This window comes from Diaporthe citri, assembly GCF_014595645.1.
Source record: "Diaporthe citri strain NFHF-8-4 chromosome Unknown scaffold_1, whole genome shotgun sequence".
NCBI classification, from domain to species: Eukaryota; Fungi; Ascomycota; class Sordariomycetes; order Diaporthales; family Diaporthaceae; genus Diaporthe; species Diaporthe citri.
Window position 1 is genome coordinate 2,873,482 of NW_025064846.1, and position 22,891 is coordinate 2,896,372.

Sequence of the window (22,891 nt, forward strand, 5' to 3'; positions counted from 1 at the left end):
CCAAGCGAAAAAAGTTGAGATGAGGAACATTTTTCTGATTCTACCACGAACAACCAATTCCAAGTCTCTTTTCTGATTGTTCTGTCCACTCTGCTACAGTCTCTGACCTTTTCTCTCCCTCGCTTTCTCTCTTTCCTTAACTCCACATACACCCTCTCCCTCTTTTCTACCACCACTTCTACCACTCATACTTGCCAACCCGTTTAACCCATCCACATCATCCAATCTGTGTTGCTCTCAGACCGATTTTCAGATCTCGTTCACTGACCTGATCTCGCAACGACCGCACTTCAAATCATTCACAGCCGCACTACTTCATTTCAACGAAGAGCGCCTTGATTTTGCGTTTGCGGACCGTCATTGGCGGGAAGCCCAAGATGGCCTCAGATAAATCTACTCACATCGCTCACTTGCCGCGCAGAAACTTGACTGCGCTGCAGAATGGAGGCCCTACTGCCAGCAAAGCTGACTCTGATGAAACAATTGCCCCGATGCCTGGCAAGCAGGCTCCTGTCATCCTCAGCATCGAAATTTCTGCCACGGACCAACCCATGGTTGATGCTGGCATAGAAGATGACAGTGACGATGAAAGGGCCAACCGAAGTGATGACGAGGACGCCAGCCGCCTGGTACAGAACGAGCCCCGCAAGCCTCATAAGATCAGTCAGAAGAAGAAGATCGAACAAGCAAGTTTCGGCGTTTGGCTGGAAGAGAACAGGAGCAGGCTGTCGAAGAAGCCAGAGAACCGTGTCACTGAAAACGATCAATCCATCGGATATCTGGTCAAGACCTGGGAGGGCCAAAAGATCATCAACAATCCTCGTGACTACCAGATGGAGCTGTTTGAGCGAGCCAAAGAGAAAAACACAATTGCTGTCCTAGACACCGGTAAGGCCTCAACGGTCCGGGCATCGCAGTCGTCTGAACACGAAGCATGGCTGACAACCTTGACAAAGGATCTGGGAAGACTCTCATAGCGGTGCTCCTCCTCCAGCACATCATCGAAAAGGAGCTCGGGGACCGAGAGCGAGGCCTTCCCCGGCGGCTGTCGTTCTTCCTCGTTGACAAGGTTGCTCTCGTCTACCAGCAGCATGCAGTCCTCGACTGCAATCTTGGCCATTCGGTGGCTGCCTTCTCTGGAGATTCAGTCCGATCCTTGTGGAACAAGTCGTTCTGGGATCAGCAATTTGCAAAACACGAAGTCATTGTGTGCACGGCCGAGATATTAAACAAATGCCTGCAGTCTGCCTACATCCGGATCGACCAGATCAACCTGCTCATTTTCGACGAGGCTCACCACACCAAGAAGAATCACCCCTACGCCCGTATAATCAAAGATTATTATGCTAAGCAAGAGGGGAATGGTGCTCGGCTACCCCGTATCTTCGGCATGACCGCCTCGCCTGTCGATGCCCAGATCGACGTCCGACTAGCAGCTGTGGAGCTCGAAGGTCTCTTGCACAGCCAGATTGCGACGACTGCAGACCCAAAGGCCCTACAAACAACTGTTTCAAAGCCCAAGAAAGAAGTTCTGGCCACATATTCTCATTTGATCCAGCCTCCTGAAACAGGACTCACCGCAAAACTGAGGGTTGCGGTTGGAAGCAACAAATACCTCTCGAAGGCCTTCGCCTTCTCGAAGTTCGCCTCTAGAGAGCTTGGAGCTTGGTTCGTGGACAGAAACTGGCAGCTCATTTTCCAGGAAGATGAGCTCTTCAAGCTTGAGGCCAAGACAGAGAAAGGTTTCGCCAACAACATGGCTTCGGTTGACGCAGTGGACAAGCAGAAGAAAGGCATCCATTCTGCTCGACAGCTGATCCAAAACCACCAATTCATGGAACCGGAGGAATTTCTGCTTTCATCGAAAGTGCACCTTCTTCTAAGGCTTTTGACGGAGCACTTCAACAATGACAAAGACAGGGTCCGATGTATCGTCTTCGTCGAACAGCGTTGGACTGCCAAGCTTTTGGCAGACCTACTTCAGCAAGAAGGCGTAATCAGAATCCCTGGGCTTAAAGTTGGAGTTCTCATGGGCGCGAACCAAGACGACAACTGTTCGTCGACATCCTTCCGCCAACAACTTATGACAATTATCAAGTTCAAGGACGGCGAGCTGAACTGCATTTTTGCGACTTCAGTCGCCGAGGAGGGCCTCGACATTCCGGACTGCAACCTGATTATTCGCTTTGATCTCTACAAGACCATGATACAGTACATACAATCACGAGGTCGAGCTAGACAGGCCCAATCTACTTATATCCACATGATTGAGGAGGGCAACGGTGATCATCGTCGTAGGATCTACCAGAACACCGCCAACGAGAACCTTTTGCGGGAGTTCTGCAGCTCGCTTCCTGAGGACAGGCAACTCAAAGGGAGCGACTTTGACATGGACTATCATCTCCGAAAAGAACGAACTCAACGAAGGTATACAGTCGAATCCAGCGGAGCAACGATCACGTACAAGAACAGCTTGTCCATCCTTGGAGACTATCTCAATTCGCTTCGAAACCAAGACGACTTCACCGAGGACATGGGACTGGTCGCTGATTACCACATCATGCCCACCCAAGGAGGTTTCATCTGTGAGTTGGTGATGCCTATCGCCTCTCCAGTGTCCGGCGCAACAGGAAAGGCCCACTTGACGAAGCAGGCCGCCAAGTGTTCTGCGGCATTTGAGGTTTGCCTGAAGCTACACTACAGGAAATTTCTCGACGAGAACTTGCGTTCGACCCTTGTTGAGAGACGCAATAAGATGGCCAATGCCCGCCTAGCGGTGTCATCGAAGAAGAAGGCAAAGTACGACATGCGCCTGAAACCAAAATTATGGGATGAGCTCGGTCCAGTCCAGGAGCTATATGCGACTGTTCTAATCCTCTCGAAGCCTACTGCCCTGGAACGACCATCCCGGCCTCTTCTGGTCCTGACGAGGACCAAGCTCCCTCAAATGAAGCCATTTCCCCTCTACTTTGGGCCGCCTGGATCGAAGGGAATGTCTTCAAATGCTGCCTGTCAGGTTTTGAATGCTCATATCGCACCATCAGAGGAAGACCTTCAGCTCCTCACCAGATTTACTCTGAAGATCTTCCTGGACCTTTTCAACAAGAAGTACGTGGCAAGCACAGAGGACATGCCGTACCTTTTTGCGCCAACAATTGGAGATCACAGGTTCTCCTTCTCGGAACTCTCTGATCTACGCCAGGCGATCGACTGGTGCGTTTTGCGCCAAGTCTCAGGCACTGATGCCATACCCTACACGGGCCAAGAGCCAGATGACTTCTACGTGGACAAATTCATTGTCGATCCCCACGACGGTTCACGCAGATTCTGGCTACGTGGTGTTCGAAAGGATCTCACATCCCGAAGCCCAGTTCCCAGTGATGTTGATCATGTTCCAGGGTATCGACAGTGGAAGCGTGGCGAAGTTGCGCACGATATTCTGAATTGGACTGTGACTTCCTGGAAGGCCACCCGCGAGGCTCGAGAAATGACGTGGAAGGAGGACCAGCCAGTCGTCGTGGGCAAATTTGCGTCTTTGCGCCGGGACTTTCTCTCCGAAATGGAGGATGACCGCAAGAACCCGTTCTGCTACTTCGTTCTCGAACCGCTGAGGATTTCGCCAGTGAGTACCCAATCCTTCCATCAGACACGGCTTCTAACATCCAATAGATTCCTGTGCATGTGGTCACCATGGCTTATCTCATCCCGTCCATTATTCATCGGATTGAGCAGAATCTTATTGCGTTAGACGCGTGCAAAATGCTTGACCTTACCATCCAGCCGGACCTGGCCCTCGAGGCACTCACTAAAGACAGTGAGAACCAGTCTGAAGATGATGGGAGAGAATCACTGGAGAAGTTTGAGCCAATCAACTTCCAACCAGGAATGGGCAACAATTATGAACGACTGGAATTCTTAGGTGATTCCTTCTTGAAGCTGGCGACCACCATATCTGTCTTCACGCTCATACCCAACAAAGACGAATTCGACTATCATGTTGAGCGGATGGTCATGATCTGCAACCAGAACCTCTTTGGAAATGCACGCAGTGACTGGCTGAAGTTGGAAGAATACATTCGGTCCAAGGCCTTTTCGCGCGCAACATGGTATCCCAACTTGAGCCTGGAATTCGGAAAGAAGCACCAGAGGACCTTGAAGAACATGGACTCCCACCAGCTTGCCGACAAATCTATTGCCGATGTCTGTGAGGCCCTCATTGGCGCCGCATACATGAGCACTCGAAAGGAGAACGACTATACCATGGCAATTCAAGCAGTGACTCGACTCACCGGCCACAAACATCATCCAATGATGAAGTGGGAAGATTATTACGCCGCATACCACAAACCGACGTGGCAAATCACCGCCGCCAGTGCTGCCGAGCTGGATATGGCCAAGAAAATCGAAGCAGTCACGCATTACAAGTTCAATTACCCCCGTTTGCTCCGGTCTGCGTTTGTGCATCCTTCGCGCCCCTACTCCTTTACTAAAGTACCAAACTACCAGCGTTTGGAGTTCCTAGGCGATGCCCTGCTCGACATGGTTTGCGTTGATTTTCTCTTCCACATCGCGCCCGACAAGGGTCCACAGTGGTTGACAGAACACAAGATGGCCATGGTCTCGAACCAGTTTCTCGGTTGTCTTGCAGTCGAGCTGGGCTTCCACAAGTATCTGCTTCATAACGGCGTACTTGGCCAATCAATCATGGAGTATGTCGCGGCCATAAACGATGCACGCCGCACGGCCGAGGATGCAGCCGAGGCAGCGGGCAGACCTCGCTCGCACTTTTCACGCGACTACTGGATCGAGGCTCGACAGCCCCCAAAATGCATTCCGGATGTTTTAGAGGCATATGTCGGCGCAATGTTCGTCGACTCTGAGTATGACTACACTACGGTCCAGCGGTTTTTCAGAAACTATTTTCAGCCATACTTCGCAGACATGCGGATCTACGACACCTTCGCCAACAAGCATCCTGTGACCTTTTGCACACAGTTCATTTACGAAAAGTATGGCTGCCATGCTTACGGGTTGCGTTCGGAGGAGATTCAGGTCACTGATGACGAGGGTGTTTGGACCGGCTCGACCAAAGTTGCGGCCGGTATTCTTATTCATGGCAAAGTTGTGGACGGCGCGGTCCGAGAGAGCGGGGGATATGCAAAGGTGGCCGCCGCAAGGCTGGCATTGCAAAAGCTGACGAAGATGACCAAGGAGCAGTTCTTGCAGGAGTACAGGTGTGACTGCAAGCCTGGCGAGGCGATCACGAATATTGCTGAGAGTGCAACGGCGATTTGACGCGCAAACCTCCGGAGAGATCGGCAACGACCACCCACGTTGGAGAGATTCTGAAGATTCAAGGGCGTTGATTTTTTTTTTTTTTTTTTTTTTTTTTGAAACGATTCCGAAAGAAAGGGGGGAAAGGAAAGCATCCCACCTAGACGTTGGCAACAGAGACCCATGACACAGGGGCTCATACTTTCCGAGGAGTGGCTCGGCCCGCCCATGGCGGACTGGTGACCATAAACTCCAAATTCCGGGCAAAAGGCTCGATTTGGGCATGGAAAATACAGCGGCTTTGGAAGACAGAAATGTATCAACTATATTGTAACTCTAGCAGTCCCTACACGATGTAAAGTGAGCCGAATCATCACATAGTTACATTAATCAATGACATTCCACTTTCATTGCCATCCCACCGACAGCACAGACTAGACAGGGGCCACAGTAGGTCAAGTAAGCATGCGTGGCAAATGCTTGGTAATTTCATGCGCGCTGGTCAATATCGTACAGTAATAAGTCGGCTATGGTACATACTATCCAGAAGTGTGTGACAGGGACATAAGGAAGAAAGAGATGTGAGCCAAGTAGAGGTCTGCTTGCAATGAATGCCAATGTAAAGGTAAATAAGAAATTAATAGACCGACGGGTATCTCGTAGTTGTGGCTTCATCCTCCTCTGATTTGTATATACACACATGTATACATCTAGTTCTTCGTATCACCGAGTATATCACCAGCCCCTTGCGACCCACACTCGCTCGGCGTGTACGACGAGCCGGAGCAGCCGGGCCTGTACCCGTCCGTCACCATGCTGGACGCGAACTCGGACTCGTCGCTCTCGCTCTGCCTGTCGGCCTCCTGGTAGGCTGGCAGCTCCTCGCCTGGCACCTCGCCGACGCCGCCTCCATGGCGGTGGCCCAGGCCCATGTCAAGATCTTGCGCTAGGTCAGGGAACATGGCGGCCATGGCGGCCATGGTGGCTGGGTCGGGGCTCAGTTGGCCTGTGGGCATTGGCAATGGCATTGGGATGCTGCTGGTGGGCATGAGGTGGGTGGGTATGTAGGGGTGCATGTGCTGCTGCTGCATATGTTGTTGCGGTACTGGGACGGGTGCTGGCACCGGCGCAGGGGCCGGAGAGAAGGACGGCTGGCGCGAGTGTGCCACCATGCGTGCCTCCTCGACGGCTACCATCTCGCCGACTACGTCGGCCGCCGTCCTGAACTGGGAGATATCCCTGGCGACGACGTCGCTGTCATCCTCAGAGTCAGAGTCAGAGTCGCCACAGTTGCGGAGCATGGCCTCCTTCTCCTCATCCTCGGAAAGCTCGGAGTAGTTGGGCCCGAAGCAGAGCCTCTTGTACCATGGGGCGCTGGAGTTCCGGCGGACGCGGGGCGACTTGATGGATTTGCGGACGTAGCGCTGATACAGGACGCTGCCAAAGACGACGACCAGGATTAGTGAAGCGATCGCTGAGGCGATGTGAATGAAAATCGGACCGTGAGGTGGTGGGCCATGGGGGTGATGTCCAGGAGGCGGAGGAGGTCCAGGTGGAGGGGGACCAGGGGGCGGAGGCCCAGGAGGGGGAGGGTGGTGACCGTGGAACTCATCGTGATCATGTGGACCGTCATGCGGTGGGGGCCTGTGGTCGTGATCCCGTCGGAGCTCAGCCTCCCAGGGCAGGTCGGAGTGATGATGCTCGTCGGGGCGTCCGGGCCTGGACTCTTCAGGCTTCTCAGAGTGCGCCACAGGCAGATGCCCGTCTTTGCTGCCAGTTTCTTGCTCCTCGGCCTTGGTCTCAGGTCCTTTGAAATCGTCGGAAGGCTTGTGATCGTCATGGTCCAGGTTGTCGGGCTTGCCTTTGGGTTCGTCGAGTCGTTCAGGCTCATTGGAATGCTGGTGACCTTCGTGGTGACCGTGCTTTTCCTCGCGATCTTCATCAGGAGGGCCGTGGTGATCCTCATGTCCCATGCGAGGTGGTCCTCCCTCGTGTCCGTGGCCGTGGCCGTGATGCGAATGACCGTCCGGAGACGGGTGCTCCGAGTCTGGCCGTTCCCAAGGCATTGGCGGTGGGGGTCCATGTGGATGGACGAATCCGAACAGGCTCTCCCAAAACCCAGGACCGCCGTGGTGAGGTGGAGGAGGGCCGAAGCCGGGACCAGGAGGCGGCGGGAAATCGCCATGTGGTGGCGGTGGCGGTGGCGGCGGAGCAGGCCAAAACCCGTGAGGAGGCGGCGGAGGAGGAGGCGGGTGATCACCGTGATGTGGTGGTGGAGGTGGGTGCTCACCATGGTGCGGCGGCGGCGGCGGCGGCGGCAGCCCACACTTGCAGAAGGGTGGAGGGTGAGGGAAGTGAGGCTTCTTTCCGTGAGGAGGAGGCGGGTAAGGATGTGTGCCATTCTCGGTGTGGTTCCCATGGCCGGGCTTTCCAAAGCAGTGATGAGGGCCGCCACAGTGCTCGTCACCTGGACGGTGAGGATGAGGACCCGGCCCGTGAGGCCCATGAGGCCCTGGTCCCCCTCCGCCTCCATAGATTGACGACGCCGCACCCTTGACGGTGTGGGCAATTGCTTCGATGACGCACTTCAGGCTGTCACATTCGTGAATCCGCGCTGGCCCGTGGTGCCTTTCCCATCCAAAGACCCCGGCTAGACGGTGCTCCTTCGTATGGAGTAGGTGCGCCAGCTCGGCCATTTGCCACCTCAAGTAGTCCAACTCTGCCAATTCAGCGTCGAGATCGAGCTCCTTGTCGTCGCAGTCAGGCTCGGGTTGGCCCTGCCGGTTTGAGTGGACACGGGTCATCGAAGCACTTCCTTCGACATCTGATATCCAGACGGGTGCGACTTGCTGGAAACGTATGGTAAAGCCAGCATCATCGACAGTCTGGCCATTGACATGGTCGACATTAAGACTTAGCAACTGCTCCTGGGGCTTGTCGTTCCAGGTCACACAGGTGAAGTTCCAAGAGGCGTCAACCACGCGATCCCCGTCCAAGGTTAAGGGGCCCTTGCCATCCTCTGATAGTTTCTGCCCGTTGATAGTGACGTTCCCATATCCACATGCATCCTGAGACTCGTTGATGTCGAATCGGAAAACCAAATCCCGACTCGGGGCCGAGTCGACGGCTTCGGGAAGAGGAACAGATATGAAGGCTCGAGGAATTGAGTCTAGACTTGTGTCAGTCATGATCGCGCCATGAAATTGTATGTTTGATATGCCTATCGACTGACCCTCGGCAGAAATAGCTCCTGCCAGAGCCGGTGTCAGTAAGACACCGGCCGTGTGGAGACCACGCATGGCGCTCTTAGAACGAGACAACAACAAAACGTATTACACGCAGCACAAGACCAATCAATGAGATGAAAAGTGCTACTAGTTGCCCTTGGCAAAGGAACAAAATAAGCGAGTGAATAAACAAGTGAAATCATTAAAGAGAGGGCAGAGGCTTGCGAGGCCCAGGGTCACTCGATATAATACAAAAGAAGGCGAGGAGACAGGCCCCAAGTGGGTCAAGAGTCAAGACGCTTCGGGTGGTGGGGGGAGGCGGATGGCCCACTCAGGCCGGTGTCTTTTTGAGGCTCAGCCCAGTGCCGTGGTGCTGGCGTGCAAGGCGGGCTTTCCGTGACTGGGATCTTCGGCATCAACACATAAAGTCTACAATAAGAACAAACCAGGCAGGATATTTCCGCGTCGAATTGTAGGCTCGGAGTAGGTAAACAATGCAATGAAAGAGAGGTCCCAAGAGACTTTTAGCATTCTTGAAGACTTGAGCAAAAAAGAGGGACAGGATCAACGCAGCGACGACGCTCAAACGTGATGGCTCTGGCGCTGCGCAAGCATCTCATGGCCGTCCAGGGGTTGCAGCCAATCAGCCGGGACCAGCTTACGAGGCCTTGCGCCGCCCCGGAGATGGGATCGATCAAGAGCCCCACGAGCCTTACGACTGCCAGCAACCAGACGAAACCAGAGACCATTGCGTCTGAAATGAGATGGTGACCCTGGCCGGGCCCATCGTGGCGCTGCGTGACAAGCTTTCGGACCCCGTCGTGTTGACGTGCAGATCCAAGCCAGGGCGTGGACGGTGGGTACGCTGGCACGCTGGCACGCATGACGACTTTCGCGGTAGACACTGGTCTTGCGTGCGTTGCGTGCATGGGTGCTTGGGCGCTGGGACCTAAGTGCGAAGATGTCCGGTCCGTGGCCGAGCAGCGTGCTGTTACTTGAAGTAGTAGTGAAGAGGAGGATTTGAGCTGCACCACGCAGTCTTACGGTCATGCAGTCCAGATGCGACCTCGCTGAGGGCACAGGCAAGTCTTGTCAGTTTTTTGGGTGTACTTTAGGAAGCCAATCCGGGTATTCAAGATACATAGGCCTTGGTCAAAGCAGAGTGAGCGGATAGCTGGAGCAAATATGCGTCGAGGTGGTTGGTGTGGTTTGGTGTGGGCGGGTGATGTTTATCGAGGCTGTCACGACGAGCCAGTCGTCACTATCCGTTCCTCACGGATGAATGGGAGCAGGCAATGGTCGGGCAGGAGGGACCGTCAGAAAGCTACAGCCACAGGCCGTCCCTCACCAGCCCCAAGAGCGCCACACGGTCGAAACTTTTTTTTGAGAGGGGCACCAGACTTGCAGCAGTATGTAAGCGGACAAGCGGGGCCGGGCAGGCAGGCCAAGGATGCCAGTCAGGCAGGACCTTCGTTGCTGCTTTGGCCCCTCCAAAAGCTGGCTTTGGCTGGCTCCGACCAAAAATCAACCCGGCCTTAAAGTGACTCAAAGAACCGTCGCCGCCTTCACGCCTCGATACAGCGACCGCAACTTGCACCCTCGCACTTCCGAATCCTCGACTCCACTGCAACGCATTGTTGTCGCCGATCCGAGCACTGCACATTCGACTGTCCAAATCTCCACTCCGCAGCCTGCCTCCCGACGAAAACGCGGCTTTAAGACTGCCCTCTCAGCAGCATCCTTCCCGCCTTCCCAACCAAACCCAACCCGACCCGACCCAGCATCTCGTGAGAAACAGCCGACAAGATGTCGCTGACGAATTGTCGATTTTACGGTGAGCTGGAGACGACCTGAACCAACAAATCTGGGTCAAGTCGGGTCTAACGCAGCATCATACAGAGGAGAAGTATCCCGAAGTGGATAGCTTCGTGATGGTCAACGTGAAGCAGGTGCGTCACCCAAGGAGCACCGGCCACACCACCCACCACTTCGCAGAGCAAAACTGACCATGGAACCGATAGATCGCGGATATGGGAGCATACGTAAAGCTCCTGGAATACGACAACATGTTTGTGACCGCCCTTTCGCCGCGTCCACATCCACAGAGACCCGTGACCACTGACAGGCACCAGCGATGGCATGATCCTGCTCTCCGAACTTTCCCGAAGACGTATTCGATCGATCCAGAAGCTCATCCGCGTCGGAAGGAACGAGGTTGTCGTCGTTCTCAGGGTAGACAAGGAGAAGGGGTACATTGATCTGTCCAAGCGTCGAGTTTCTCCCGAGGACATCGTCAAGTGCGATGAGCGGTACAACAAGAGCAAGGTTGTCCACTCGATAATGCGCCACGTCGCCGAGAAGGTCCAGACCCCCATCGAGCAGCTCTACGAGACCATCACATGGCCCCTCAACAGGAAATACGGTCACGCCATCGACGCCTTCAAGCTCAGCATCACCAACCCCGACGTCTGGCAGGACATCCAGTTCCCCAACGAGGCCATCGCCGAGGAGCTCAAGAGCTACATCTCAAAGAGGCTGACCCCCCAGCCTACGAAGCTCCGGGCCGATATCGAGGTGACGTGCTTCGGCTACGAGGGCATTGACGCCATCAAGACCGCCCTGAGGTAAGGCGCCCGGGTACCCTGCGTACACCTGCCCCCCTACTGACACGAGGTCCTCTTTTACAGGCGCGCCGAGGCTGGCAACACCGAAGAGAACCAGATCAAGGTCAGGCTGGTGTCCCCTCCCTTGTACGTCCTCACCAGCCAGTGCCTGGACAAGACAGTGGGCATCGCGAGGCTGGAACAGGCCATCATCGACGTCCGCACGAGCATCGAGGGCGCCGGTGGTAAGCTCACCGTCAAGATGGAGCCCAAGGCGGTCACGGAGAGCGACGACGCCGAGCTTCAGGCCCTCATGGAGAAGCGCGAGCGGGAGAACGCCGAAGTCAGCGGCGACGAGAGCATGAGCGAGTCCGACGAAGGCGTCCCCGCCCCGCGCGAGGTCTAGACGTCTGCTTTGCATTTTCGGCGCTGGGACCTAGAGAAGGTTAACAAAAGTTGTGTGTGGGCTGGCACTTCCTGGCCAAAAGTGAGGGGGGGGGCGTCCCCCGTAAGCGGGAGAGAGTTGGACTGCTTGGTTTGATGAGGACGACCGTGTGGCTTGCTGGTCCATGTGATCGCAGGCATCTTGGTGAGCCGGCAAGGCCCAATAAAACACGGGAGCGTTGTGGTTTGTCGCCAGACCTCCCTGGTGGTTCAGATAATGGCAGAAAATCAGTACCAAGAAGCGAATAACAGAAGAACATAAACGACAAGTGCCATTCTAGCTTATGATGAGTATGCCGGGCGTACAGTAGGCCGGCCAGGTACTTTAGACATGATGTCTCGCCAGACAGCTTGCCTACACGGTACGATGGACGGGCGACTTCACTGTGGAGCGCAAACCACGATTTAGTCTCCTGTACACTGCGTAGCAGGCTGGAGGTGTTGGTCGTTTGATCCAGCAGGGCCATCTCGACGTTTGAATTGGCTCGGATCCCTGCTCTTGCCCCACCTGTGCCGTGCCCGCTCACAGTGCCTACAGGTAGGCCGGTCCAGTCAGCCAGTCCTCCACCTCACCGGCTGCTTCTGCAACCCAGACCCAGGGCCAGCAAGACCAAAACCAAGCCAGACAGATAGACTGTCACAGACCACAGACCACAGACGGTACACCGCAGAAGACAATTCCAGACTAACAAGGCAGCGTTTTCCCACACGAGGCTTGCTTCCTCTCGTGCCCTTTCTCATTCGGTGGCGCCAGTGCCCGTGCCTTCATCTGCCTGGTCTGCTTGCCGGTTGTCTTCTCTGTCCTCTGCCTTCTGCCCTCTGCCTTCTGCCCCGGCTCTGCACTGGCCGGCTGCGCTACTAACACGGCGACTAAAAGCCAAGATAGACGTTGTTGGACCCCGCCGCGGCTCTATCATCTGAACAATAGGCACGCCCCTCCTCTTGCCTGAGAACCGACTCGTCCGAATTTCAAGCCCTCCACTCTGCCGTTCAACCCTTTTGGCGACTATTGTGAAGCAGCCAAATTCTGCACAATAATCATTTCGCTATTGTGCAACACCCATTCTACTTGAAGAACACCCCTTTTCCCGCGCATTTGACCACGCCTTGTCTATTCAACACAAAGGACCGTAGCACAGCAGCTTTGCTTTGATTGTCCGGAACTGTTCTTGCCCACAAGCGCATAGCAACACGCCCCTACAAAACCCTTGCGGGGACAAAGACGACGACATGGCCGACGACCCACCCTCCTCCGGCAATGTCAACCCCGATGACCAGCGTTGCCAGCCCGAAGCCAAAGTGGAAGACGCCGACACGAGAGCTGCCAGGGAAGAACTCAGGCACAGTCACATTTCCGACAGCGGTAACGGCGACCCGCAGGCTGCCGGGTCGGGTCATTCCAGCACAGACAAGCAGAACGAGCAAGGTCAAGACGACGAGATGAAGCTGCGATCCGGGAGGGAATACAACATTCCTGTGCCGGCCTCCGCGCGCAGAAATGAGACACCTGATCTTGCGCCGCCCGAAAGCCTGTCCCGAGACGATAATGGCGAGAGGAAGGTCTCGTCACCCAAAAAGAAGCGCGCGCATGACGAGGTGGAAGCACACAGGGACTCTGAAGGACACGCAAGCAACGGTACCGATTCTGACGGATGGGTTATGGTCGACGAGGGGGGCACGAACAAGGGCCGGTCCGAGCCCCAGAAGAAGCGAGCACGCGACGAGACGAGCCCCCCTGCGGACATACATCAGGCCGCCGCAACAGTGAGTCCACGGGCGGCAGTGGACTTCATAGCAAGGATGCGTGTTAACTTGTTGCCTCCAGACTACTTCAGATGCCTCCAAGCCCGAATTCCCAGGCAAGGATAGCCAACCACCACAGACCTCCCCCTCCAAGTTCGCCGATTCGGGCTTCGCTAAGCTGGCCTCGTCGTCTGCCTCGCCCTTCGCCACGGTCGGAGCGACCAAGAGTGTGTTCGGCGGTGGAGCCACGGCCTCTCCATCACCCTTCGCAAGCTTCGGCGCACCACCAGCCACGGCAGCCTCGACGTCGACGCCGCTCAACCCACCAAAGCTCAGCTTCGGAAGCAAGGACGCCTCGGCACCATCGCCATTCGCTGCTATAAACGGCGCCAAACCGGTTTCAGGCGGCTTCGGAAGTGGCTTTGGTGGTGGCAGCCCGTTCTCGAGTGCGCTCGGTGGGGCAGGGCCAAGGACCGGCAACTTCGCCTCGCCTGGGCAACCGCCTATCATCAAGAGTGATAAGCCTGCGAAGCCGTTTGGTGCCCCGGAAAGTGATGCTGAAGATGACAGCGATGACGACGGCGAGGACGGCGACGAGGAGGAGGGTGGTGTGAGTGGTGGAGCCGATGCGGACAAGGAGAAGGAGAAGGACGAGACTGCCAGCACTCACGAGTCAACGCCTACCGTCGGAGAGGATGAGAAGAAGGGCAAGTTCAAGCGAGGTGAGTCTGTTCCGTACTTTTGCGCTTGTACGTATTCTGACCAGTTGTCCAGTTGCCGTCGACGATGGGGAGGCTGGCGAAACCACCATTGTTCAAGTACGGGCACGCATGTATTACCTTGACAAGAGTCCCAACGCGGACAACACAGGGCAAGTCGGCTGGCGTGAGCGCGGTGTTGGAAATCTCAGGATCAACGTGCCAGAAGACTCGGTGACAACTGATCCCGAGACGGGCGCCGTGGACGCGAAATCTTTCGACCCCTCGGTCCTAAAAGAAAGCACCCCCGAGAATCCGAAGCTTGTTCGGCTAGTCATGCGGCAAGACTCGACGCTGAGGGTCATCCTGAACACGGTGATGGTAGCAGGCATGGACTTTCAACTCAAGGAGGGCTTCAAGACGTGGAGCGTGCTGTTCACGGCCATCGAAGGCGACGACGGCCAATATGTGCCGATAACTATGAAGGTACGTTTCCTGACGCACTTCACCTTTCCTTCGTAGACTCAGACGAGCCGCATTTACTAATCAAGTCCCCACAGATGAGCGCACAGAACGCGGGAGCCTTCTGTGATAAGGTGGAGTTGATCAAGAAAAAATTGAAAGAGCAAGCCGTCAAGGACGAGAAAGCCAAGGCATAAATCGGCCTTGATCTGTATGTGTCGAAGCGAATTCCGCCTCGAGCAGCGCAAAGTTTCACATGTTCCTTGTCGAGGAATTGCATTGACCCTCGGAGACACATGGTCGGCCCAAAATACACACGAGAAAAAAGACGCTGGTTTGGTTTTGAGTACAAAGGCGGTGTTGCTTGGGGGCCCAAGCATTGAATACCCGAGATCCCCCCTACTTTCCTATGTCCTTTACGATCAAGGGGGTTTCTTGACGTTGGTGGCATCGGGACTTAACTGCGTGTGCACCCTGGTATGCGAGCAGCGCGTTGAGCCTTCAATGTATATACCACAAAATCATTTGGTCTGCAGTGATCGGGAGGGCGCTCAGTGGCACACAGCACCAGGAGATAGAGACGGGGCATAACAAGACCAACTAGATGGCCATCAGACAGGGGCAAATGACCAATAAAATACGTCAAGCATTCGCGTGTGCCATCACCACCATCAAGTGATTTATTGCGGCACCTGTAGAGAAAGATGAGACAAACAGGAACATGTTGCGTACAAGTCAGACCTTCCGTTCCGTCTTTGTCCTGGGCTCACGTGGGTGCGCGCCAGCCCCGCGTCTAGAGACTACCCGGCTCGCCACCCCTTGGCAGCACTTCACGTCTCCTTTATGCGTCCTCGGGGCTTGAAATTCAGGACAGCCCCTCTGCGTGCGGCTGCCTACTCCTTTCAATCATAATGTGGCACCATGCCATCCACTCAAGGACCTCCGCTACACGCCCGGAAAGGCAGGCCAGGCAGAAGCAACAAGAGGAAGCGACCAGTCGAGATCCCAGAAGCGACTGATCCGTCAGTCATCCCACCTATCGTGCCTGCTGAGGAGGATGCTGCTACTGCAGCATCAGACATTCCCGTCGTGAAGGTAGAGGAAGAAGACGAGCCCTCGCCCTCAGCACCTCCCAAGCCTCTTCGTGGGCCAAAAGCAGGCAAGAAGCCAAAACTACAAAAGTCAACGTCCACAGCCGAGCAAGTCAAGTGCGTCATCGATTGGCCGCCCTACTTCAAGTCTCTGGAAACCACCCACCGCGCCCTCAACCTGGTGTTCACATTCTGCTGCACGCGCAAGCACCTGGTAACGACCTTTGGCACGATCCAGTCGGCCGTCGAGAGTCATACCAAGCGCACGCTGCAGATCGCTGATGTCGCCGCCATCTCGGCCCTGCGGCCGGACGGCATCAACTTTGGCTATGTCGACGAGGTGATGCTGCAGATCGATGTCAAAGGCTCAGAGAGGAATGATACCTTCCTGACTGGCAAGGGCGGCCGGGGATACAAGAATCAGGGGTTCGCCGCCGATGCCAGCGTGGGTGGGATCACCGGCACGGAGGAACTGGGCGCCAGAGGCCACCCTGACGATGACAATGGCATCGTGGGCGGCAAGGAGGTGCTGTACTTCGAGTTCATCGACGGGGACCTCAAGAGGCAGGTCCAGTGCCGCAAGACGGGCGAGCCGACCAAGCCGACGAGGAAGCTGCGCGAGGAGGACCTCAAGATGCCCGTGTACAGCCAGAAGCAGATGACGGCGCTGATCGAGAAGCGCAACGCCAAGTTCACCAGCTCCGTGAACGAGTTCATCAATAGGTGCGTCGTGCAGAGCCTGGACCCGGAGGTGGCACTGAGGAGCGAGGCGGAGGGTTTTGTGCCCGTCTCGAGCGAGGCCACGCGGGAGAGCACGCCACGGCCGGACCTGAGCAGTACCCTGCCGGAGACGATACCCAAGGAGAGGAAGAGCATACCCGAGATCGTGCAGGAGCTGAAGAACAGCCTCTGGTATACGGGCCAGGTCGTACCTGATGGTCACAGGGTATTTGAAGCGCAGGAGCCGGTGTTTGGCGACCTCAATTTCCTGCTCAGCCAGGACCTCGTGAACGCGCTCTACAACGCGAAGGGAATCACTCAGTTTTTTGCGCACCAGGCCGAGGCCATCAATAACCTACACGACGGCCACCACGTCGTCATATCCACGTCGACGAGCTCTGGCAAGTCGCTCATTTACCAGCTGCCAGTCTTACACGCCTTGGAGCAGGACCCAAACACCAGGGCAATGTACATTTTCCCCACCAAAGCCCTGGCACAGGACCAGAAGCGCAGCCTGAAGGACATGCTTTCGTACCTGCCCGGCCTAGAGAACACGCTGGTCGACACCTTCGACGGCGACACGCCCTGGAAGGAGCGCAACACGATCCGGGACGAGGCGCGCATCATCTTCACCAACCCGGACATGCTGCACATCTCCATCCTGCCGCAGGAGGAGCGCTGGCGGGCGTTCCTCCAGAACCTCAAGTACGTCGTCGTCGACGAGCTGCACTACTACAACGGCCTGATGGGCAGCCACGTCGCCTTCGTCATGCGGCGGCTGCGCCGGATCTGCGCCGCCGTGGGCAACAGGAGGGTCAAGTTCGTGAGCTGCTCCGCCACCGTGGCGAACCCGCGGGAGCACTTTGGCACCATATTCGGCATCGATGACGTCCACCTGGTGGACTTCGACGGCAGTCCTTCGGGTAGGAAGGAGTTCCTGTGCTGGAACACGCCTTTCAAGGACCCCGGAGATCCGACGAGCGGGAGGGGCAGCGCCAAGTTTGAATGTGCGAGGCTGTTCTGTCAGCTTATACTCCGGGGTGTGAGGGTCATCGCTTTCTGCAGAGTACGAGAGCAGTGTGAGAAGCTCGTGGGGGCGGTCAAGTATGAGCTAGAGAGGTTAGGCCGCAGTGATTGTATCAACCGCGTGATGGGCTACCGGGGAGGGTATACGGCCCAGGACCGGCGCCGGATAGAGACCGAAATGTTTGAGGGGAAGCTCATTGGGATCATTGCCACCACGGCCCTGGAACTAGGGGTTGATATTGGGAGCCTCGATGCCGTCTTGACCTGGGGCTTCCCGTACACCATTTCGAACCTCCGACAGCAGAGTGGCCGAGCCGGGAGGAGGAATAAGGACTCACTGTCCATCCTTGTAGGTGATTGCTTCCCGACGGACCAGCACTTTATGCAGAATCCAGACGAGCTGTTTACCAGGCCCAACGCCGAGCTGCAGGTGGACTTGGATAACATGATGGTTCGGGAAGGACATATCCAGTGTGCGGCTTATGAGATGCCGATACGACCGAAAGAAGACGCGAAATACTTCGGTGAGGATATTGAGAAACTCTGCCGAGAACGCCTCGTCAAGGACGATTCAGGCTTCTACCATTCGCATGAGCGGTTCCGGCCGCAGCCTTCGAAGTTTGTTTCCATCCGAGACACGGAGGAGGACCATTTCGCCATCATCGACATCACTCACGGACGGAATGTGGTTCTCGAAGAGCTCGAGGCATCCCGTGCAACCTTCACAGTCTACGATGGCGCCATCTTCCTACACCAGGGAGTCACGTACCTGGTCCGGGAGGTCAACCCGGAAAAGCAACTGGCCCGCGTCGAGAAGGTCAAGGTGGACTGGACCACGACGCAGCGCGACTACACCGACGTCGACCCGATCGAGACGGAGGCCATCCGCAGGATCAAGGGGTCGCAGTCGCGGGCCTTCTTCGGCACCATCAAGATCAAGCAGGTCGTCTTCGGCTACTTCAAGGTGGACCGGCAGAACCGCGTCCTGGACGCGGTGCACGTCGACAACCCGCCCGTGGTGCGCTTCAGCAAGGGCATGTGGATCGACCTGCCCCGGGGGGCGCTCGAGATCCTCGAGTCGCGGCGGCTGCACGTCGCGGGCGCCATCCACGCCGCCGAGCACGCCATGATGAGCCTCGTGCCCAACTTCGTCGTGAGCATGCCCGGGGACGTGAGGACCGAGTGCAAGAACAGCCTCAAGGAGTTTGCCGCGCAGAATTCCAGCCGCAAGAGGCCCGCGCGCCTGACATTCTACGATGCGAAGGGCGGAGCCGGCGGCAGCGGGATCAACACCAAGGCGTTCGAGTTCGTCGACGTGCTCCTGCGGCAGGCCCTCGACCGCGTCGAGGAGTGTCGCTGCTCGTCCGGCTGCCCTGAGTGCGTCGCCAGCGAGTTCTGCAAGCATGCCAACGAGGTCATGAGCAAGGCCGGCGCCGAGGTCGTGCTCCGCTGCCTGCTTGACCTCGAGATTGATATTGATGCGCTGCCTATGGGACCCGAGGAGGGGTGGAATGGCCCCGTCGAGCTGGTTGAGACGGTTGTACTTGCTACGCCGGTGCGTCCAAGGGATCGTGGGGCTTTGAGGCTTGTTGATGTTAAGGAGGAGGAGGTTGATGAGCCTGTTGTCTTGCCGGAGTGATCATCTTTCGCCCTGTGGCGGAACGTGTGTATGTCTGCTGTCCCACAGTTGCTGTGTGAGGGCAGTTTGAGCACAGTGAGCTCCTATAGCGCCCGAGGGTCCAGTGGGTACCTGATAGCAAACATAAAGACCAGACGAGACTTGCTTTTAGATATGAGAGAGGTTACACTTTCCAAAATACCAAGACTTTTCAAAAAGAATCATCCCGCCGTTGGTCTTCCTACTAGAATGCCAGACTAGTGATGTTCCATCCAGATCCTTTGGTTTCGGCGAGATCCAGAGGGCGAGTGGCAAGCCGCTCCCGGTGGTAATTATACATGAGGAGGTTTATCAAACTTCCAACAGATATTAAAATTTGACTTGCCAGACACGCAGGGCGTTTTGGGGAGGATGCTGCTTTTCACCGGAACAATGTGGCTCGAAATGGCACGTACACGCAGACACAAACAAGCTGTGAGGGGTTCATGTTGCTCCAAGAGGATTTCAATGCATCATCTCGATTGGATCTACATGCCTAGGTATCCAGCACCTCCCATGATTCTCGATACCATCCAGCCCAGAGGCCAGCTGCTAGGCACACATCAGGGAGGGGCCCCACTGCACAGATCTCAGTCATATTCGACCCACCACCACTTTGTAGCCTGGGTACCGCAGCAAATCATCTTGCCCTTGATGTCACAGAAATAATACTTGCCGCGGTTGTGGCATGGATCTCCCTGGCAGGTCGCTTGGTATGCCATTGATGTGGGTGGCTGAGAGGTGTGTGAAGATTGGTCGAGCTGCTGGTGTGTGAGTAGATCTTTCCAGAGGCGGATTCTTCAATTTAAGCTCACATTGAGTTAGTAAATTTCGACTTGGTGTTCTGAGCGTGGTTGAGTCAACCGTCTCAGCTGTGGGTGTGATTCGGATGTGATGGTTGACTGTAGAAAGGCCCGCGAGAATGGTCTTCTGCTTGGTTGTAGCTTTTGTGTTTTAAATGTTGAATCTGGTTGATTTGAAACTGTTGTTCTTGTGTTGATGGTTGCCATGAGAATGTCGAAGGAGAGAAAGAGGGCAGTTTAATAGGGTTCCTTTTATAGAACTATGGAATACCTCGTGATTCATTCATCTTGCGCAGTGGCATGTTCCGGTTGTGTAACACAATTACTGGAACTCTGATGTGACAAAATACGTCCAGCGGTTCACTCATGTTGGTCTGAGTCTGGGTGGGAGATATAGTCACAAATCAAGATGTTGTGAATCAAAGTCAAAGTCAGTGGTAATTGGGCAACTCCAGGCTCAATGCAGTGTGTCACTGTGTCCACAAAGTCATCGTTGAAAGCGCTGGTGGCCATGTCATTCAGAAGAAGCAAGATTCAAAAAGTTTAGCTGATTCATTCCTCACTGTAGAATCATCAGCTGAGGCTGCCTTGCGTGGCATGCTCGAGTCTGTGAGTCTCCAGCTCAAAACATTCATAAGCAGCAGAAGATGTTACGTGACTGAACAGTTCTGTCTGACCCAATACATACGAAAGTCACAGGACTCCGTGTCTCGCAACTTCTCGTGATAGGATTGGGGACAAGTTACGATTCTTTTGGCTCAGGGCTCCGTTCGATGTTCATTATCTGGCCAGTATGCTCGGCAGCTAATACTGTGCAGCCAAAGACAACAAACACGCACAGCCGATACGCTCTAAGCCCTTCGGTACACACGAGTTTGTGTTTATCCATGCATCAGTTCGAAAATGCCCTCAATCGTCGCTAAGATCGATAACTTGGCTCAAGCTGTGGCCGGCGCATGAACTTCGATTGGGATGTTGATCTGCAGATGCAGCCATGTTGGACGACAATGTCGGATTCTCCCAAAAGTGGTCGGCTTTCCTTACAGTATCATGCAGGCTTGCATGTCCAGCCGCAGTATTGGAGTCAAAAGCGCTATTCTGCGTGTGGTTGGTGTTCTGAAGTGCGATGTCGGCCAGATCATTGCTCGTTGCCTCGTGAGTGGTTGAGTCTTCTTGGCGCACTTCGTACGTCTCTGTTGACCGAGCTAAGAGATATCAGGAAACTCGTCATCTGCTAAGTTTCCAGACTGTTCTGTTTGTGGCGATAGCAGTGGAGCCTCGCTGCCTTGAAGGTATGGCGAGGTAGAGAAAGTTCTCTCAGATAGAGCTGTCTCCAAGTGACGCCCAATGCTTCTCTCCAAACCACCGGATTGTCGACCTGCCCGTTTCTCTTTCGAATTCCCATGATCAGGGTCTTTGAGTGGGGTCCTTGTGACGACAGTGTTGTTCGCATCTTTTCTGGGTCTACCACGCTTTCTCTTCCCGACTGCCGCTTGCTTATATCCTTGTCCTGTGGGCTGAGCAGGCACTTTCGCTGAAATTCTTGGTGTCGGACTCTTCTGAAGATCCCCAAAGCCAGGAAAATCCAGCCTTGTAATGCTGTCTGGGATATCGCATTCGATTCGATCCACGTGTTCGTACGATCTGATGCGGGAGGCTGCCTTTGTGATCTTCATGGGCCAGCTCTCCAGAAGATGTCTCGGCATGATGGCGGGAAGTAGGAACGAGACCTTTGACATTGGAATGTTTCCCGAGTCCTTGGATGAGACTTTCCTCACGAACTCCAGTGCCAGCTCGTCAAGTCTGTCGCGGAGGAGCAATCTCCTCGCGAGAAGCATGCAGACCACCCAGCTGATATTCTCTTGTACGCTGAAATTGTAGGGGGAAGTAATGACGTTCCGAATAGCCACGTTGTTCACTCGTGAGTTCCAAGACAGGCCAGATCGAAGCTCCTGCTCACTAGAGACCTTTGGTTTGATGTAGTTCCGAAGCAAATCCGTGCTGGGAAAACCAATAGGGGGAAGGACGTGGGTCCCTTGGTGCTCGAGGAATTGCTTGAACTTTTGCCGCCAGGCGGTCATATCTCCTTTTTCGAATGCTCTCGCTAGTTTCAAACCGTGAACCTGTCGGATTGCTTCCAGTGCAAGTTTCGGTCCACATTGCACAAGTCCTTTGGGGTCGTAGTCACCACCAACGATGATGGCATAGAGCACCAGGTTTCTCCAGTCCATACCCTTAGCCTTCTCGGCGATCTTGTCCATTTGGTGTAATCGGGCATGCGTGTTACTCTTTGAGCCATCCGCCTCGATGTGGAATCGGAGCATGGCGGTGCCTTTAAACAGGAACGTGTCGCTGTCCTCGGACCACACAGCGTCCACCAGCCCCAACCGCCGCATCTCGGCGCATTCGGCCTCGGCCTCCCCAGGGGCTTGCCACCAGGGAATTCCAAGTGCATCAGAAGTCTATTTCAAATGGTGCAGACTCTCTGTGATGAAGGAATACCCTTTGGTAGTGATCTTGTTCTTTTTCGGTGGTCTTCTTGGCCCATCAACGACGAGCACGACTTGAATGCCATGGATAGCGAGGCGCATCATTCGGTAAAGGACGGCTTTCTCGATTGGTTGGGAGGCTCTTTGGGATACCTGTCTGATTTTCTGTACTGAAATATCATCGAGATTGTGGAACATCCAGTATGGTAGGTCCACTGCGATTCAGTATGGTCTTCCGGTGTCTTGAATATGCTTTGACGCAAGGTCGAAGAGATTGACGACCTCTCCTCCACCAAACCTTGGCCAGAATCTGTATGACAGGGAGTTAGAAGCGCAACCCAGGAGATCGTTTGCGAAGAAATAGACTGACTCTTTGATTCCCATTTTGATGTAATGTCACTCGATGCTGGCTGGTGTATAAAGGAAGTAGGTACGAGGTAACTAAGCTGTTAAAAGGACTGACCCATTCTGTGTTTATAGTTAATATATGGTATAGCTATATGTTCATATCGCTGTATGTGCTCGTTGAATGAGAAGCAATGCCTCAATCGGCATACCTTTGAGGCAAATGATAGAGTTTCTTTTGACCAGGCTCATAAGATGGTTGATGGAATGCTAATATGCATGAATGTGGCACTGTTGTTGGCCAGCCCC

At 55.0% G+C, this 22,891-nt stretch overlaps 6 protein-coding genes across 6 annotated transcripts; 4 read left to right on the forward strand and 2 right to left on the reverse strand.

Annotated features, from left to right (window-relative positions):
• Positions 1–377: 377 nt before the first annotated feature.
• On the forward strand, positions 378–5,295 carry INS49_000751 (uncharacterized protein; the record flags this gene model as incomplete). Its single annotated transcript, XM_043161587.1, has 3 exons — positions 378–888; positions 957–3,622; positions 3,670–5,295. 3 exons carry the CDS (start codon positions 378–380, stop codon positions 5,293–5,295), a joined length of 4,803 nt encoding a protein of 1,600 aa, XP_043030093.1.
• A 689-nt stretch (positions 5,296–5,984) lies between these two features.
• Positions 5,985–8,573, reverse strand: INS49_000752 (uncharacterized protein; the record flags this gene model as incomplete). Its single annotated transcript, XM_043161588.1, has 4 exons — positions 5,985–6,698; positions 6,776–7,826; positions 7,978–8,443; positions 8,507–8,573. 4 exons carry the CDS (start codon positions 8,571–8,573, stop codon positions 5,985–5,987), a joined length of 2,298 nt encoding a protein of 765 aa, XP_043030094.1.
• A 1,734-nt stretch (positions 8,574–10,307) lies between these two features.
• INS49_000753 (uncharacterized protein) lies at positions 10,308–11,510 on the forward strand (the record flags this gene model as incomplete). The annotated part of the gene is made up of 5 exons (XM_043161589.1): positions 10,308–10,335; positions 10,401–10,450; positions 10,523–10,569; positions 10,634–11,125; positions 11,189–11,510. 5 exons carry the CDS (start codon positions 10,308–10,310, stop codon positions 11,508–11,510), a joined length of 939 nt encoding a protein of 312 aa, XP_043030095.1.
• A 1,268-nt stretch (positions 11,511–12,778) lies between these two features.
• On the forward strand, positions 12,779–14,648 carry INS49_000754 (uncharacterized protein; the record flags this gene model as incomplete). The annotated part of the gene is made up of 4 exons (XM_043161590.1): positions 12,779–13,312; positions 13,374–14,013; positions 14,066–14,475; positions 14,550–14,648. 4 exons carry the CDS (start codon positions 12,779–12,781, stop codon positions 14,646–14,648), a joined length of 1,683 nt encoding a protein of 560 aa, XP_043030096.1.
• Positions 14,649–15,372: 724 nt separating this feature from the next.
• On the forward strand, positions 15,373–18,927 carry INS49_000755 (uncharacterized protein; the record flags this gene model as incomplete). The annotated part of the gene is made up of 1 exon (XM_043161591.1): positions 15,373–18,927. The coding sequence occupies one exon, from the start codon at positions 15,373–15,375 to the stop codon at positions 18,925–18,927; it is 3,555 nt and encodes a 1,184-aa protein (XP_043030097.1).
• Positions 18,928–21,245: 2,318 nt separating this feature from the next.
• INS49_000756 (uncharacterized protein) lies at positions 21,246–22,834 on the reverse strand (the record flags this gene model as incomplete). The annotated part of the gene is made up of 3 exons (XM_043161592.1): positions 21,246–21,252; positions 21,390–22,176; positions 22,795–22,834. The coding sequence occupies 3 exons, from the start codon at positions 22,832–22,834 to the stop codon at positions 21,246–21,248; spliced, it is 834 nt and encodes a 277-aa protein (XP_043030098.1).
• Positions 22,835–22,891: the final 57 nt, after the last annotated feature.